Source organism: Cyrtonyx montezumae, unplaced genomic scaffold (genome assembly GCF_038088225.1).
Source record: "Cyrtonyx montezumae isolate F1298 unplaced genomic scaffold, pur_monq_1.0 scaffold_8, whole genome shotgun sequence".
Taxonomy (NCBI): domain Eukaryota; kingdom Metazoa; phylum Chordata; class Aves; order Galliformes; family Odontophoridae; genus Cyrtonyx; species Cyrtonyx montezumae.
In genome coordinates this window covers 82521209-82539985 of record NW_027072089.1, presented here as the reverse complement: position 1 = coordinate 82539985, position 18777 = coordinate 82521209, and the positions used below count along the sequence as shown (strand labels likewise).

At 38.6% G+C, this 18777-nt stretch overlaps 2 protein-coding genes across 6 annotated transcripts in view; one reads left to right on the top strand and one right to left on the bottom strand.

Annotated features, from left to right (window-relative positions):
- Positions 1-18777, top strand: part of GFOD1 (Gfo/Idh/MocA-like oxidoreductase domain containing 1) — a 521440-nt gene that overhangs the window by 168036 nt on the left and 334627 nt on the right. The window lies entirely within an intron of this gene.
- PHACTR1 (phosphatase and actin regulator 1) overlaps positions 1-18777 on the bottom strand; it is a 297264-nt gene that overhangs the window by 70459 nt on the left and 208028 nt on the right. For all 5 annotated transcript variants that reach the window (XM_065752319.1, XM_065752314.1, XM_065752316.1 and 2 more), the window contains one exon: positions 6961-7041. In XM_065752319.1, the coding sequence (XP_065608391.1) occupies positions 6961-7041 (81 nt within the window). The remainder of the gene's footprint in view (positions 1-6960; positions 7042-18777) is intronic.

The window sequence follows — 18777 nt, the reverse complement described above, 5'->3', positions numbered from 1 at the left end:
GCTTAAGCTGTGAACTGAGGGATGGGAATGGGCTGGAACTGAAGCTATCAAGCTTTTCTTTAAAAGCAAACAAACAAAAAACCCAACAATCAAACAAACATGGTTTATATTTTAATAATAATAATGATAATGATGATGATGATGATGATTAGCATTATTCCCTTCCATTAATTTTTACATTATTAGGAGCACAAACAAAATCATAGACGCATGCCATTATTTTATTTACTAATAAAACTACTGTAGTCTCCCAGTATGACTAGGAGTATAAGTAAGTGAGAGAAACATTTCGACAGTTGCCTGGTGAAAGGTCTTGATATTGAGATAAAGCAGATTACATCTTGGAAGTCTCTTTTTTAGAAGTTATTATTAATAACTTATTCATTTGAGCAAACATTTCTGGAACAGCAACTGTTAGCTTTTTTTTCTATCAAATACCACTTCACATTAGACATAATCTAGAACAGAAGGGTGGGTTCAGCTCATTCTCCACAGTGTCAATGTATGTGATTTTTATATCAGAACTTGTTATGTACAGTACTCTGGTACCTAGAGGCAAAGACTACACAGATATCACAGAATCATAGAAACATAGGGGTTGAAGGGGACCCCAAGAGATCATCGAGTCCAACCCCCCTGCCAAAGCAGGCTCCCTACACCAGGTCACACAGGTAGGTGTCCATGCAGGTCTTGAATATCTGCAGAGAAGGAGATTCCACAACCCCCCTGGGCAGCCTGTGCCAGTGCTAGATATCTCAATTACAGTTCTATGAAATGTTCTGCCATTATGAGTGGAAGCCTGAAAATATAACCAGAATGTGACCTGAAAAGCAGAAAGCCCAGCAGGCAGATAAAGAGAGCCCAGTGTTACCACACATTCAAATCATTAGTTTTCTAAATCAAATTCAGGATATCTAGATCTGGTTCTTGATTTTGGGGCATCTGTGACTAGCCATATTACTGCTCAGTGCACCAAACAGAGATGTGCATCATTCAAGTGAGTGTACATTTTCCCCTCACAGGGATAAGATGTGCAAAACACTTTGGACACTGAAGAGATAAAAAACACTAAGTTTCACTTAGACGTCAAGACGCTGCAATTAACAAATCTGGAAAGGATCAGATTATTTTCTGACCCGTAAGATTCTGTACAACATGTAAAGATGGTCTCTTGCTTATTTTGGCATTGCTAGAAATAGCAAGGTCTTGACATTCTTGATTATTTTGCAGTGTTTTTGAAAAACTAGAGTTTTTACTGTAAACTGTTACATCATAGCAGACAAACTCTACCTGTAGCTTTCAGAGCAATCAACTGAGCTGGCAAAAGGTGGCAACATTAATCAAAACTGAAGGTTTCAGCCAACTGTTCACAGCACAGCTTCACTGTAGGTCCTTTGGTCATTCGATACAAACCATTTTATTTCCCTAGACAGCAAAGATCAAGCAACAGTTCAGCTGCCATTTAAGCTGAATGTTTTTTTTTTGACTCAACTGATTGGTGGAAATACTATGTATCTTGTTCTTGATTTGTTTCCTCTTTATAACCCTTTACAGTGTTTGGAACAGAGGCTGCTGTTAGCTCAGATGCATGGTTTCATGAAAGGCCATAATTATTTACTGGGCAGAATAACTGCCTTTTGTATAAAAGATGGTGATTATATCCAGCAGTATTCACTAATTTCAGCATAGGACAAAATTTAACCATTACTGTTTCCTAAGATAAAGATTTTTTTTCTGCAAGGATATTTACATATTTTAATGAAGTGCGGTGTCAATTGTAACATGTCGAGCTCCTTGACATCTGTCTTAAATGTACTTTGCACTTCTCAAGGTACATTCAGCACAGCTGAAGAGGACAGTATTCAAATCACCTGTTCTTTTTTTTTTGCAGAAAAAGCAAAATGTGAGATAGTTTGGACTTTCGTTTTTTAGCATAATAACAAGCATGACAGTTCTCTGTACTGACAGCATAACCTACTTTAATCTTCCCTCCAGATATCTCTAATCTTCATGTAGACTCTAAAAATCATCCTCAGATTTGACTAAAATGATCAGACACGACACAGAATCATGACTGAAACATATACCATAAATCTGATCTTGCTTAAAGCTACACAGGGAGCTGCTAAAACACAGAAAGCAGATCAAAGACATAGATAAAATCATCATTTGCAGAGTGAAGAACCTCTTTGTGAACTAATCCTGGATCAGAGGCATGCTTGACAATTAGGTGTAACAGGCAAATTAATTGCTATTTTTAAAGCACTAAAAGCTATTTTAGTTAGCTGACATACAAATGAAAATAATTGTAGTAATACAATTATGATATATATGGATGAATCAATTAGTCTTAAGGAAGAGGCTAAGAGTTTAAAGTTAATTTTGCACATTGATAACATATGTAATCCTTTGTCCTCATGCTCGCTAAATCCTTTGCTGTGTTTTCTCAGAGCCTGCTGTTATTAACTGCAGAAAGACCTTCCCTAAATTCATGACGTTTTGTGATAAAGCAGGTGGAGTGTGAGTCAGATTGATCCGAAAGGGACCAAAGTGAATGACATGAACTCTGCAGCAAAATGAGCCTATGAAGGATGCTTCCCTACTATCAAGAGCTGTGAAAAAAGCAGAACCTCAGAGTAAATTTTCTGATGCAGAAAACTACCCAGACTTGTTGGTTCACCTTTGCATATGAAAATAACAATACAGGGTGAAGGCCCAGAAATGCAGAGACAATAGGTTCAAAAGAGGAAGGACCATGGGAGCCTGTTTGGCCTAGCAGCTAGGCTACTCACCCAGTGCCAGTCTTATCTGATGAAGGATAAGAGTTTCAGCTTTCAGCTCAATGTAATTCTTAGACTATCACAAGTTCATGTGGCCAGATGGAACCTACTCCAGCGTACCAAGGGAGCTGGAAAAGTGCTTGACAAACCACTTTTCATCATTTATCAACAGTCCTGGTCAACTGTGAAGGTCCTAGATGACTGGAGACCTGTCAGTGTGACTCCCATTTACAAGAATGGTCTTAAGGAGGATCTGGGGAATGACTGGCCTGTCAGCCTGACATCGGTATTAGATTATGGAGCAGATCTTCTTGGCCAAGAAGGCCAACAGCATTCTGGTTTGTATCAGAAACAGTATAGCCAATAGCACAAGGGAAGAAACTGTACTCCTGTACCCAGCACTGGTGAGACTGCACCTCAAATTGGGTTCAATTTTGGGCCTCTCACCACAAGAAAGGTGTCCTGAGAAGGGTAATGAAGCTGAGAAGAGTCTGGAACACAAGCCTTACAAGGAGTGGCAGAAGGAACTGGGATTGCTTAGTCTGGAGAAGAGGAGGCTCAAGGGAGACCTTCTAGCTGTCTACAAGGATCTGAAAGAAGATTCTATTGAGGTGGAGGTTAACCTCTTCTGCCAGGTAACTAGAGACAGGATGAGAGGGAGCAGCCTCAAATTGTGCCAGGGGAGATTCTGCAAAAAATTTCTTCTCAGAAAGAGTGATCAAGCATTGGAACAGGCTTCCCCGGGGAGCAGTGCAGTCACTGTTCCTGGAGGCGTTCAAGAAACATGCAGATGTAGTATAGCTTAGTGGACTAGACGATCTTTGAGGTCTTTTCCAACCTTTATGATCCTATCTACGATTTTATGATTAAGCACAGTTTGTACTCATGAACTCATTTGCCATATTCACTTATGGGTACTTCTTGAAAATTACTTAGTGTGATGCAGCCCACATTGCATATGGACAGTGCCTAGCTGGTACAGAACAGTCTTTTTGTTGTTTCCTTTCTTTGGAACTCTGCCTACCTCATAACCACATCTTTTGATTCTGAACACCTTGGTATAGGGAGCTTCTTGTGTAACCAAAAAATGTCAAGCTTGTGTGCTCCTTTCAAAGATAAACATCTAAGAAAGACAAAATGATAAGGAGAATTCTACATTCCATGTTACTTTCCATTTTGAGTTGTCTTCTTCAGCACTGGTCTGCTCTCAAGTAAGAACTAGGCATCTATTCTTGATGGTGAAGGGTAGGAAGGGTGGTACACATTCATGACTAGGGGATGGAACACTGACTTCTGTTGTTTGTGGTTTATCATTCACAGAACATTTTCAAATCCTGCCAGGACTTAGGTAATTTGAAATTTGTGTTTTAAACCCTCATTTTGTTCAGATGGACAGTTCAAAAATACAAAGATGAAGATCGTCCATGCTTCCTTGAGGAGCCACTGCATTATTATCTCTGATGCAAACAATCATTATACACACATTCTGAAATTTCTCACTATAGGAAAACCTGTTTATGTTCAGACTAAAGAAGAGCTATCAGTGTACTACTAGTACGTTTAATTCTTTGTCTGGTATCACAGCACACTGAGTAACTCTAAAGACAGTTGCTTTTGAAATGGTTACAGTTTGATGTGAAAATCAAAGCTGTTCATCTGTGTGCTCGTGGCTCTGCCAGTCCACAAACTATTAGAACAGAAGGCATCTAATCGGATACTTCTTCAGTGTACCATTTTTATAAAAGTACACTGTATTTGGAAAAAAATACCTCCTTTGTCTACATTTTCAGAAGATTCAAGTTAGAGAACCTATAACATAGCAGAAAGTTATTTGGGCATGAGTCAGGACCTTGCCAAGAAATGAACTCCCTGCACTTCAGTCCAGAGTGGATTCACTTGAATAGTTTAAGTGTGAGGGTCACTGAAATAATAAAAGCATTTATTGTTTTCCCAAAATAGCAGCTGGAATGCAGTGACTCTCCTACATGTGGGCACTATGACTTACTGCGCTCTGTTAACTCTCACCTGCTGGATGACACAGTCACCTGAAAAGCCAGCAAATCCCAAAGTAAACAGGTCAGAGTGTTACTCTAAATAACAGAGTAACAAACTGGCTGTCTAATTCTGGTTTTCTTCAGCATAGATGATAAAATAACACCAAGTGCACTGCAGTTTCAGAATTTCTGTTCTTAGGTCAATCTATCTATACAGTTTCCTTTAATCTGATTAGGAAAGAAAAAGGCAAAATAATTACTCATTAGCTTCGGTCTCCTCTTAGAAAAGACTGACAGAGATTTAGCATTATGTTTCCACCTGCTGCCTGTGCAAGATGCTTCTTGGTATAGAAAGTACAGAAACAATCACCAAATAAATCTTTCTGCTATAGAGTGCAGTGCTTTCATGAAGTATTGGAGATTAGCTATCAGGAAGTACAAGGAAAATGTTACTTCTGCTTAAGGTTTACAGTGAGATATAATACTTTTATCAGAACTATGCTTGTGCTGTCAATGAAGAAAATGGTACTTTTCCTCTACTCATATTCTTACATCGTATGTGATCACCATTACTATACTTCTATATAACTATCTTCCTCTCTGCTCTACTTCTTTCAAAGAAGGACTCCTTGAAAGATTCATAGCTTTGGAAATGGCAAGAAATAAGGTGGAGACTGGAATTAGAAACCTAGATGTGTTGGGTGATAGCTTCCCATTTAGTTGCATCTGACAATAAAATGATGTCAATGTTTGATGTCTCCACAACTTGTAGTGGAAATAAGAAAAAGCAGGACATATATAATTCTAGGTCTTTTTCTAATATGAAAAGGTGAAAAATGACTACAAAGAGGAGATGTTTTGTTTGTTTTCCTGATGAAGACCTCCAAACAATGTAAACACTACTTTACCAGGTGACAAAGAAGATTACAGATTAACTGAATGGAGAAAGCTGCAGCCCTCTGCAGCAGAGAAGGGAGAATTTTCCTGAGTATCAAGGCAGAGAACAGGGTCAGGTTGCACTAGAGAGATTTCATTGAGAATGCATTTAGATGAGTGTAGGGATGACCAGAAGCTGACTTCCAAGCTCCCCAGGGTGCTGAACTGGGAGCCTTGCTGGCAATGGAGACACCTGGCTGCATATTCAATCTAAGTCACAGTCCAGAATGTGGGAAACCTGAGTCACCAAGAAGGGAAAACCTTTTGCCAGTTGTGGTTTCTACTCTGCACTTGCATCTAGGATGACCTTCAAGATGGCTAGCCGTAGTGAGAGCTCAGGCATTCTTAAAGGATTAAAAAGCATCTAGAATATGTAACGGGTAAAAAACATAGAAGGTAATCACAAGTAGCACATTGATTTTGTCTGGGTTAGTAAATTTTGAAATCATCTCTTCTTTCCCAAAGTAGATATTAATGGTCCAGATTTTATAAGATTGATCCCACTTAGAAAAATTCTGGAAGTTTTTCTTCTATTAACTTCTAATGACTTTTACCAGGTTTTGTTGTGGTATTGTTAAACACTTCTAGACTTAGCATTAACAGAGGCATCAAAGCACCTACCTAAGTTTTATTGAAATTAAAATGCAACCTTGACATGCCTTAATACAATTTGCTTAATTAATTGCCTTAGTTATTGACAAGAGAAGCAGCAAAACATATAAAAGCTGGAGTTAAATACTGGCAAATATGTAATAGTTATCAATTATTCATTATGCTACCTGTGTAAAATAATGGTGTTTTGCATAAGTAATACATCTCAATAAATGAGTAATTCTGAATGGGGAAACATTATTATTACATATTCTGAGTTGTTTTGAGTGCTCATCACACAATCCCAAACCTTTAAAACATTTCTCCTTTCCACAACCATTAATCCCATGGTGACTCAACCAGATAGAAATAATAAATGCATGCACAGACCCATTCCATCTCCCCTCATTCTGGAAGCTTTGCTGTTTTCCAGCAGGTGACTATTGCACAATGTTGTGATTTATATTTCTGCTGCTTCACATTTATAAGTTTTCAAGTTTATCTGCAAGATAACTACCACCAGGAGATGTTTGGAGACCTTACTCAATATGGTTCTGCCATTGCAGATGGTAATCCCAGTTCTTAATGCTATGACAATGCAAGATCTGGCCATAAAACTACATAGGATATTAATCTAACACTGTGAAAAGAACACTTACCTTTATCAAAAATTTCCTTCAGCACTCCTCGTTTTATAAGCTCCTCTCTGCTTTGCCTCATTGATATCTTTCTTTCCAAAGCTGAAAGTAAAGGAAAAAGGGTGATCATTAACAGAAAAGAAAGGAAATGTTTTAAAATGCTTTTTCTCCACTTACAGTCAGTGGCAAATGAGTGCCAAAAGCCCACAGAACCTGCTTGCTCTTGTAGTAAGGTTGATATTGATAGAAATGTCTGTAGACTGACTCATTTGAGGGTATATCTCAACTCACATTGCCCAATTTGGATACATGACCCAAGCTTTTCTTGCTTGGGTCATGAAGAAGTAGAAACAGTAAATTGAGAACAGCATCCCCCCTTAGAAAAAAAAACAAAAACAACAACAACAACAAAGCAGAAGCTAGTGAGGGAAAGGTAAAAAAGAAAGCAATGTGAAAGATCATGGCTGTGGACTGTCCCCTGCCATGGAAGAGGTCTGGCACTGCTGGTGCCCTGAAGACAAGGCTGGTTTGCCACGAACTCCAATGAGAGTAGAGCAAGGCATTTGGGATACTGTCAAAAATGAGCTGTTTAATGTATTCTCCTCCCTGGAGGGATGCTTTCCCCAAAATAAGTACAAATGAACGATACTCCATGACAGTCACTGTAATTTAACACCAGGTCTCAACAGCCTGGGTCCTGTATTTGCTGCTTGGAGACTGTGGTCACTAGGGCGGCAAGACGACAGACAGAAATTTCATGTTTGTTTAGTTCAGCAGTAATTAAAACAATGTCCAATTAACCAAAACATCACAAAGGACATGGATTCAGGCAAATTGCTGAAAGGCAGCAAGCAAGGGGCACAAGAAGTGATGTGCAGGATGGGCTGTGACTGTGTGAGCTCTGTGAGAAGCAAGCTTGTGCTTGCCAAGAAAGAGGCACACTTAAGGGCGAATCGCTTCTGCCATATGCTCCCCTATCAGACACAGCACAGATGTACACACAGATGAACTGGGACTTTGTTTCTTCACTCTGCCCAAGGCACATTTAAAGCAAAACGGACTCCAAAGCACTCTGCCCCTGAAAACATGAGGATGTAACCTTTTCCGGCGCTGCTGGCTGTTCCCTCTTCCCAGAGAGACACAATACACTTGGTGAATTAGCTGTGCTTACACTGACACACTGCATTCATTGCAATTTATTTGCTGTTAGATACGAATGGCTTAACATGAACAAGGCAGTACTGATTTAAAAAGCACTCCATTCCATAATATAAATTTAGGTTTCTCCATTTTTTTTAACATCAGCTTTGAATGTGTATTCTTTAGGACTAAGAAGGCCAAGAGACACAATCTGTTACTAATAAAACCCCTGCTTTCATCTGAACACACCCTGATTGATGCTGAAGCTCAGAGAATTATGGCAGTACAAGCCCCATCGGCCAGCCATGTGGTACGATTTTATTTCTGAGGCTCTTAATGTAACAGCCCAGTTTAAGAAGCGCTTTAGGCACCTCACTGCCTTTCAGTGGAACTTAGATTTCTTATATGCTTTTGACAGACAGAAACCCCAACAATCAGCCTGTGGAGTTGCTTTGTAGGCTGTCTGTCCATCTGTCTTTTCCTTGCATCCAAGCAGCCTTATTCTGGTATGGCACTTAAAGCTTCTTCTCAAAGAACAACCACCCTCAGTCCCTCCAAAAAAAAGTCAAAACAAGCTACAGCTAACCCTTGAGCATCTTTCCACCACACAGATCATTAACATTCTGTCTTTAAAAACTAATTTGGCCTTACTGAACACCTTTTCCAGTAAGTCCAAGAAACAGTAATTTTTCCCAAATGCAAACAGAATAGAGTACTCAGCCTGTGTTGGTTGGAGGACAATTAAATTTGGCAAACCAGCAGCAAAGCATCAGTTTCTGTTTGCAGGCCAGCAGCACTCATTGCAAAACAAAGAGAGATGCAAATTCCGCTATTTCTGAACTTAATCAGAAATAGCAAAGTAACAGATTCAGACTTCACAAACAAACTCGAGCACGTAATTGCAGGAATATAACCATATGCTGTATAAAGTAGATAGATTTTCATATGAAATGATGGTTTTTCGTATACCATACACAAATAAGCCAAGATTGAATGGCCAACAAAAGGTACAGCTCCCATGGGGTGTGCAGATAAAGTCATCAAAGTCAACCGCTGAGGATATGAACGTGTCTGTCATTTTGCACAGGCACTGGCACCCACTGCCGTTCCTCATCCCACCCTTTTGCCTTCTGAACAGTCAGCTATGAAGTTATGCAGTAGAATTACTGCTGATTTCATGGTCAGGCACTTCCATCACATTAAAAAAGTAGCAGTGAGAAACCCAGTAATTCTTCTGGGGTCTGAGTCCTAACCAGGACCACCTGGATGTTCGTCAGAAGCAGAGTAACTTTCCCAAAGCTATTACAGAGCAACATACCTGAATATAGGGCAAGAATTCTCAGAAATACGATTACTTTGCTGTCCACCTAACAGTCTAGGTAAATTTTCAGAAGACTAAATACAGAGGTTCTTTCAGGCATCCCCTTTTAGTCATAATCTGTTTCTGCTCTAGAATGGTAAAAAGAAAATCAACCCCCCCATAACCCAAATCAAACCACACCAGTTTGAAGCTTAGACGAAAGCAATTTTTTTTTCAGTTTTCAAATCCTTTCTAAGTAGGCATAGAACTGAAAGTATTAATTATTTCCCTACTAAGCCAGTTTAATTAATAAGATATTTAGAGGAAGGGCATGCTGGGCTAAGAGCAGCTCTGAATGATAATAACAGATGCTATACTAAAATGATGGAACATGCTGCTTTCCCTTATTACAAATCTTCCTCCCGAACAAGTCTTGTACATTTAAATGCATAAACTGCTATGCTGCTGCTGGATCAAGTGGGAAAAAAAAATCACAAGTGTCTAGATGCAGAACTCATTAGGCTCTAACAGCTTCTACAATCAAATGTTTCACTCTGCCTGGATTTCTCTGACAAAGATTGCCAGTTTTTTTACTTAGGATTTTATTTTCAAAAAGAAAGCTGAAACAGAACAAATTCATTCACTTTCAACTGAGAAGGGATCCCTTCAAAGTAGAGTATAAATAAAAAACCTCTGAATTAATCCTTGATTCATGAGAACCTTGTAAATTCCATGATGGGTACAAATAAAATATAATTAATATTTAACAACAGATGTACTGCTTCATTGGTGATTTTCCTTGGTGATTAAACTCATTTTATTCATTTGTACAATCTTCCAGGAGATTAGAAATGAGCATTAAGCCCTCTTTATGGGAACTGCTTATACCAGAAACTGATTATCTTAACAAATCCATCCGTTTTCCAATAAATACTGTTACTAGCTTCTAGAAGTAAAGATGTCTGTATTTTATGACATAAATAAACAGATTTTGCCACTGACCACTGCAGTAGCTATTACTTTCAAGTTCTGATGAATAAACAGTGGGAAGCATTTTTATTAATGTTCCTGAGCTAGTGTTTTTGAACTCTTCCCCCAGGAGCAGCACCCCTCCACTGTTCAAACAGCTTTTCTCTGTGGCATACCCATTAAGAACAGTAAAGCCCTGACAGAGTCATGAGGATTTCCAGCCCCTCCATTCTGAAAATCAAGTACAGTTTTGTCTTTATTCCTCTAATAATCTGCTGTTCTCCACGATGACAGTGCCTGTGGGCCATTCCTCCAGCTGAGAAGGTGAAGCATGCTACTGCCTTTGTGCCAAGAGCTTCAACTGTTCTGCTCAGCAGTCAAAGAGGCATTTATGTAGTCAGGATATTTGACCTTTCTGTCCTGCATTCTTACCTCTAAGACATCACAGGTGAACTTTTCCAACACACATCTCCACTTCTCATAACTTGTCATGTTGCTGTTTAAACCAAGGGGTGGACTAAATGCACAAGTCCTGCCCTTTTTGCTTATCTGGCATTCAAAACTAAAACCCACATCAGTGCTAGCCAGCTGAATCTTAACCCTGCTTTCTTCTGATGTTGCGCTTAATCCTAAAGAGCACTGAGGGCTGCTATGCACAAATTCTTCCTTTCAAAGGCCACAGTAGTCTTCATGATGATTTTAGGAACCATGAAGAACATTAGCAGTGATTGAAGCACAAAGGAGGAGTTTCCTGGTGTGTCAAATATATTTGGACTCAATAGCTAAAAAAAATCACTAATGTTTCAGTTCTGAATAACTAGAAACAACTGAACCGATATTTTCAATGTTAACAAAAATTGTCATTAATTTTCTTTAGATTTGCATAGGAGAATTTTCTAGGTGTGATGGATTATATGTGGAGGAAATGGACCTGGGGGTGTTGTTTGATGCTTGGCTGAACATGAGCCAGCAGTGTGCCCAGGTGGTCAAGAAAGCCAATGGCGTCCTGACTTGTATCAGAAATAGTGTTGACAGCAGGAAAAAGGAAATAATTATCCCTCTGTACCCAGCTCTGGCACCTTGAACTGTGTTTAGTATTGGGCCCCTCACTACAATGAAGATATTGAGGCCCTGGAGTGTGCCCAGACAAGGGCAATGAAGCTGAGAAGGTTCTGGAGCACGAGTCTTATGAAGGGTGGCTGAGGGAACTGAGATTGCTTCATCTGGAGAAGAGGATGCTCAGAGGAAACCTTATTGCTCTTTACAACTACCTGAAAGGAGGTGGTAGTGAGGTGGAGGCTGGACTCCTCTCCTGCATAACTAGAATAGAATGAAAGGAAATGGCCTCAAGTTGCTCCAGGGAAGATTTAGGCTGGAAGTTAGGAAAAATTTCTTCACCAAGAGTGATCAGGTGCTGGAACAGGTGGTGGAGTCACCATCCCTGGAGGTGTTCAAGAAATGTTTAGATGTTGTACCGAGGGATGTGTATTAGTGGGGAAATGCTAGTGGTAGCTGAATGGTTGCACTGGATAATCTTGGAGATCTTTTCCAATCTTGGTGATTCTATGATTATCTATCATAACATGTTGCATCACACTGGAACTCTTCTACATACATAGACTTTCTTGACAATCAAACAGAGCAGGATTCACCCATTAAATGTATACAGAGTGGGCTTCTGCTTTCAAGATGGTCCCCTTATCCAGTAAGAGCAATTCTCAGGCTTGATTGACCTCAGCCTAATGAAGCACCTAAAACAGGCTAAACTGCACCTTGGAAATGCTTGTCATTCTTTCCAGACTGCAAAGGAAGCGAATGGTGAGCACCTGAGTTTGTGAAGCACAAAATCGGGGCTGAATCTAATCTTGAAATCAAAAGTGACAAGACAATTTCATGAAAGATACAGACAAAAGTCTCAGACAAAGTTGAAGAAAACATAGGTGTACCAGCTTATACAGAGTTCTATTAATTTTGGGATTGATTCAGTATTTGTAGAATCCCTGCTGTGAGCTTGAAGTTTGACCAATGCCAAAACATAGCTTCGATGAAATAACTGCTTTGCTTTTTTGCCCTAAATACTTTTTTTTTTCAGCTTCCAACATCAGTACTTCTCTTAGAGTCTGAAGGAAGGAAAACTATCTCAACAGGTTTCTGAGATTTGAACTTTCTTACAAAAGTTTTGGGTCTGTAGTCTCAGCCTGAGTTTTCCTGCAACAGTACTACCTGCAAAATCCACCTCAGATAACTACCTAAAAAGGACAGGGAGTATCTTTCTATCTGATGTCCACCTATGAATTTCCTGTTCTGATTGTAGCCCAGCACTCCCATTATGTGAGATTACAAAATAAGTGAACATCAGTTGGAAAAGTTGTGAGGATACTAAAAGTTAAGCTTGATTTCTTAAAAAGTAAAATACTACAAATATCTCCCCAAATCAGGCGACTTGACAAAATGATGACAATAATAGTTGACAAAATCAATCCCTTTCAGAATGTGAACCATTTGGAATAATTCTGTGGTGGGTGCTATAAGACTAATAAAACAGGAACAATATTGATACCTTACTGGATGAGTAACTGAGAACTCTAGAGAATCAAAGCAGTATACTATTGTTAGAAGAGGCAAAGGGAGGTACAGACAAGTTGAAACAACTCAGCTCATCACCTACTTGATCATTTGCAAAGAATTAACAGCAATTATTGTGCAGCCAGTGGCCTTCACACTGGGCTATAAAATGATCCTTCTAGATGGACTATTTTTTAACCTATAATTAGTGCAAAAAATAACAGGAAAAGGAGGTCCAAAGCCAAAACAAACTGTTCATTTTATTTTATTTTTAGTATTGGAAATACAAATTGATTTATTTTAGATTATGATTACCTAAAACACAAAGATTATATTAGGGCATATTGCTTCCACTTAATTTTAGATGAACTCAAGGCACTGGTTCATCTCCTGTAAAAAGCACTCGACTAGGAGCACTGTCTATCTTAATTTGCTGTAGCCTAGCCACTGAACTTGCACAGTAGGAATATTCACATTGCTTTGAAAATGCAGGCTCAAACCTTCCAGTAATTAACTAGAAATGTTTAGAAGGTATAACAGTTGTCAGAACACTAGAGATGAAAACTAAATCTCCTCCTTACTGATGGAATCTGGTGGAAGTAAAACTGGAAAAAGAGTGAAACCAACCTTAAGAAAACTAGATTTATACTGATCATTACTACACATAAAGTAGACTGTCAGAGGACAGACCCAGGATAAAAGGGCTTCAAAGTCAAAACTGTAAACAGAATTACAGGAGCTTATCAAGGTACTGCAAACCACAATAAGCAAAGATCACAAAACAGTAGTAGAAATCAGAAATGCAGTCAGTATGCAACCCCAAATTCAGCAAATGTAAGGAAAGCCAGAGAAATATTTGAATGATTCCCTCTAACATAATTAAAGAAGGAACTGAAGCGAAGAAATCAGAAATCCCATTCAAGAACAGATGGACTGTATATTTTTCATATAAAATGGCTTGAAAACCAATAAAAGAAATTACTTTCCTAGGAGAAGTACTAGACTTCAACTATATCCAAAGAAATGCAACATAATGGATTTTACAGGCTCAACAGAGCTAGTGTGTAATAAGATGAATGCATGAGAACAGGAGCTAAAACAAAGGATCTTAACAAATACAACAAAATGTGTATGCTTGAAAAAATTAAATCAGAGAACAGAAGTGGGAAGAAAACAAGTCCCTAAACATCCAAAAGAAAGATGGTACTGTCCACAGCTGTTCAGCCAAGAAGCAAAGCAGAACTTCACTTGGTCAATATAATGTGATAGTCTACCAATAGTATTTTGGAAAGACCTGCATTTTCACCCTTGTTGTGGTTTAACTTGGCAAGCAATGCAATACCACACAGCCTTTCACTCACTGCTGAACCTCCCAGTGGGATGAGGGAGAGAATCAGGAAAAAAAAAGTAGGCTTGTAAAAAAAACTTAAAAAACTATTTACTAAGACAGAAAAATGAGAGAAATAATAATTATAATATACATGAACACACCCACATAGACACTCACAAAGCAACTGCTCACTACCCATTGACCAGTGTCCAGCCAGTCCCCAGACAGCAACAGCCTCCCTGGCCAACTCTTCCTAGTTTTATAGTTTTTTCACACAATGTCATATGGCATGGAATATATCTTTGGCCAGTTTAGGTCAACTGTTCTGGTTCTGTCCCCTCCCAGCTCCCTGTGCACCCCCCAGTCCCACTGCTGTCAGGGTAGTATTAGAAGCTAAAAACTCAAACTTCTTTGGCTCTATACAGCACTGCTCAGTAACAACTGAAACGTCAGTGTGTAATCAACTCTTTTTTTTTCCAAAAGCCCAGTTGTACCAGATACTATGAAGAAAATCAGTTCTATCCCAGCTGAAAACAGGACAACCCTCTTTGTACATAATTGGCTTTCTTGTCACACTTGAGTAGTAATGTACAGAAGGCTAGGAGGAATTCAGAAAGCTGACCAGAATATGTTGAAGAAAAAAAAGAAAAGGCATTCCTTGCATTCTTTCCTGGGAGCTGTAGCACAGCATTTTTGTGATTTCTTGGGTATATTAGAACTGCAAAGTTGAACCACCAAAATATATTGCTTCAGCATAACTTAATGAAAAAAATGAGCTTCTATGGCTTATTTAAAGAAACTTGCAAGAAGGTAACACAGAATATATTAGAGAACACCTGCCCTACAATTACAGTGTGATCACAGCACAGAAAGCCATATCCTGGGAATTTTGAACATATATAATTTAGGCATCAAAAGCAGTATGGAAGGGGGTGGTACTGCCTTCTTTGAAGACTTTCATCCAAGTAAGAAACCTGGCAGGCTTTTAGAGCCCACGCTGAATTCCTACTTCATCTTAATTAGCAAAAGATAAATTGAATATGGCTATTACCACTATTGTTCTAACTGAAGTGAAGCTGTGTCCTAAGTGCCAGCAGAAGGCAGCTGACACTATGATAGAATATCCACCTGTGTCTTCAGATGAATCACAAGTGAATGAAACCACAGTTCCTCCTACAGGATTCTGCCCTATAACAAACACACAGAAGTTGTAGTAAGATTGTTGGTTTTTTTTGCAACCAGGTAAGACTGGTAACACCATCTGAGATTATTATAAAGAAAGAAATTTGTAGGGACAACAACAGCTACACAGCCCAAAGAATGGCTGCTGTTTGTGAGTGACTCAATTTGCTTTAGGCACCTCCTAGTCTCAAATTTCTGAAATATAAGAAACAACAGCTATGCTATAGGCAAATCAGTGAGCAGCCAGGTGAGATTTCTGCAACATGCTTCCTTCGCTCTAAGATGGTACCCAGACAAATGATACAGCTGTCAGGGATCTGCAGTGTCATCTGCAATGGCAGAAATGCCTTTTTGCAGTGTTCCACTACATAGATTCATAGGTTCATAGATACATTAGGTTGGAAAGGACCTACAAGATCATCTAGTCCAACCACCAACTACCTAACAGTTGAAGGCACTTTCCTCAGAGCAGCAACCAAAGCATCTATATGGTGGGCATTGTTTGAATAATACAACTCGTGTGACTTTCTGAAGCTGAAAAGAATTCTCTTCAGAGTAGTTTACACATGAGATATAAATAACTAGGCAAGCTGCTGCTTTTGGATTTGCTCCCCATCAGACAGTGCATCCAGATGGTATAATACAGAGTAGATAATACAGAAACAAGTTTGGCAGATGTCAGGAAAATGGACTATACAGTGTAACTTTTAGAGGGTGAAGAAGTCAGCTTTCTTGGTACAGAAACAATGGGGTAAAATACCAAGATAAAACCAAAGCAACTACAGTGGATTGATGGGAAGGGAAGATGATTGTCTGGACTGACTACTGGGAGATGACAACCAAACTACTGGTCCCCTTGTTTGCCATCTGGGAGGATCACAGTGCTGATAGAAGAAAGAGCTACAATCAATAAGACAAGCAACACAGCTCTTCTTATGGTAACAGCAAACTGCTGTGCAGTTCATTTTACAGCTTGGATTTACTTTACAGCTAAAGCTTTACCAACATAAATTGCCTGGTAGCCACAGACTGATGTGCAAATATAGTGCCTTACTCCCTAAAGAAATTTAGCTTTGGCTATAGTGGAGACAGCTTTATCTACTAGAAATTCGTATCCAAAATCCCTATTAGGTGAGATAACATTAAAAATACCAGCACAAAATGATGCCCCAAAGTGTTTGCACACATGACAATACTGCTGTAAATTAAAGTTTAGGAAAAAGTTTTTCATTTACATTGGAATGCAGACTCCCAAATAGACACACAAAGCAGATGGATAGTTTGGATAGTTGTATATCTATGTCCATATGTACACCTATTTAAAATAAACATTTCAAAGCACAACCTGGAACTAAGAAATACCTATTTAAATCCAAAATTATCTAAGCAACTTTTTGAAAGAGAAGCCATTAGGTTATCAAGTCCTCTGGGAAACCATCACTAACCTTTTTTACACCCAGAAAATGCCAACTAGGATCACACAAATTAAAAATACATTTGTTATGAGAATGAACTGCCAACATCCCTTCAACACAGAGCTCTGTTAGGAACTAGACAGGAAATCATTCATTTAAGACTTGACTATAGGGATGACTGAATCACAGAGCAACAGACACTTCCTTCAAAATATGAAAATTCCCAAATTGCAGCTGTCATATCATTCAGCAATTATCTTTGGGTGATATTTCCAGCTTATGCAACAGCACTAGCTGGTCAGTATATAGCAGACTTAATGCTGAAATAAATAACTAAATAAAACTTTGTTTTATCTATCTTTAACACCAGGCTCTTATTACCCACAATAATATGGTCTACTTCCTGTTTTGGAAGCTGAAAGTAGTTCAAGTAATGTCATGCATTTGCCATTTCAGTATACTTTATGTACTTAGAGTCTTGGTCTGATTGTTCACTTTTGATCGTGTTCATCTGTTTTGGCTAAAAACATAATTTTCCCATGTGGAGGAAAACTCTTCCACAATGCAAGACAGTTCTCAGGAAATGACAGATCAAAAAAGGTGGAGAATGAGATCTCAGCTACAGTCATATGAATTCAGAATAGCTTCATAAGAATTTGCTTGTACCGTCGTGCTTTGTAGCATTAATTGTTCCATTGTTTAAGTAGGCGTTCATATATTTAACATCCACCAATGACAAAATGTTTTTATTTTCCTCTCTGGCAAATACGGTGCTGAAGTGATCTGAGAAAATACAGCATTTTTACCTTAGTATTAGATACCATTTTTAGTGCTTTTTTTGTGTGTGTGTGCAAGGACATAGTTATAGTTCTTGTTTGAGATGGGGAAAGAGCTGAAGATGCCAAAGAGTTTAGACAATAACATTTCTGAACTGAAGTAGTGATACAAGAAGCAAATTTGGAGAAGGAAAGGCAGGAAGGACAATGAAGTGAAGGAGATACAATAATAGCCTTGACACATTTCTTACAGTGCCATCACACTACGAAAGTAGATAACATTACATTAAAGAATGGTATAATTGAAGTCTGACATCTCAGCGTTCCAGTGTGTTTCAACTGTCTAGAGACTAATAAAGTGTATCTGTTAAAAATGTAGAAAGTCAAACACAATTGTTAGATTCATAGATGGCTTAAGGTTAAAAGCAGCAGTCCAGAAGGATATAGCGTGGCATATAACCTGGATAAGATAAAATGTTGTTACTATGAAGAGTCCAAAAGTTGCTTAGGAATTACAGACAAGTGAGCTTGGTTTCCATATCACCAGTCTAGGAAAAAATACACAGGATAAACCTAAAAAATAGGAGACTTAGAATAGAATACAGATGAGAGAATGATCATCCTAGGCTTGAGGTAAGAAGTGTATAGAAGTTAAGGAATGAGTGTTCTGTTCCATGTAGTGCTTCTGGAGTTCCAAAAACCTTTTGTTAAAGTCACTAAAGCAATAAAAATTGCATAAGATGAGAAATAACATTTAGAAAGTGAGGAGGAATGTCCCATTCATGTAACAGAGCGGTGTGTTAAGCCCTGCTTTCTTCACAAACATAACTGTAGAAAGGGCAGCAATAGGGAGAAGACAATATTTGCCAACTGTGGCTGAATTAAGTTGCTTGTAGAGAACTACAAAAGATCTTACGGTACTAAATGACAAGTGACAAAACTCAACACTGATAAAAGCAAACAAAAAGGCTGCAGATAATAGTCATTTCTACTGAATGACAGTGCTTGGAAACTGTACAGAATTCTTTGAAAGCATAAGCTGAGATATAAAAAGGAAAAAAAAAGGAAAAAAAGGAAAAAAAAGGAAACAGAAACCAGGAATTATTAGTAAATAAATATAGCTCCTCCATGCTAATCTACGGCTAATGGCTGTCTGGTTTT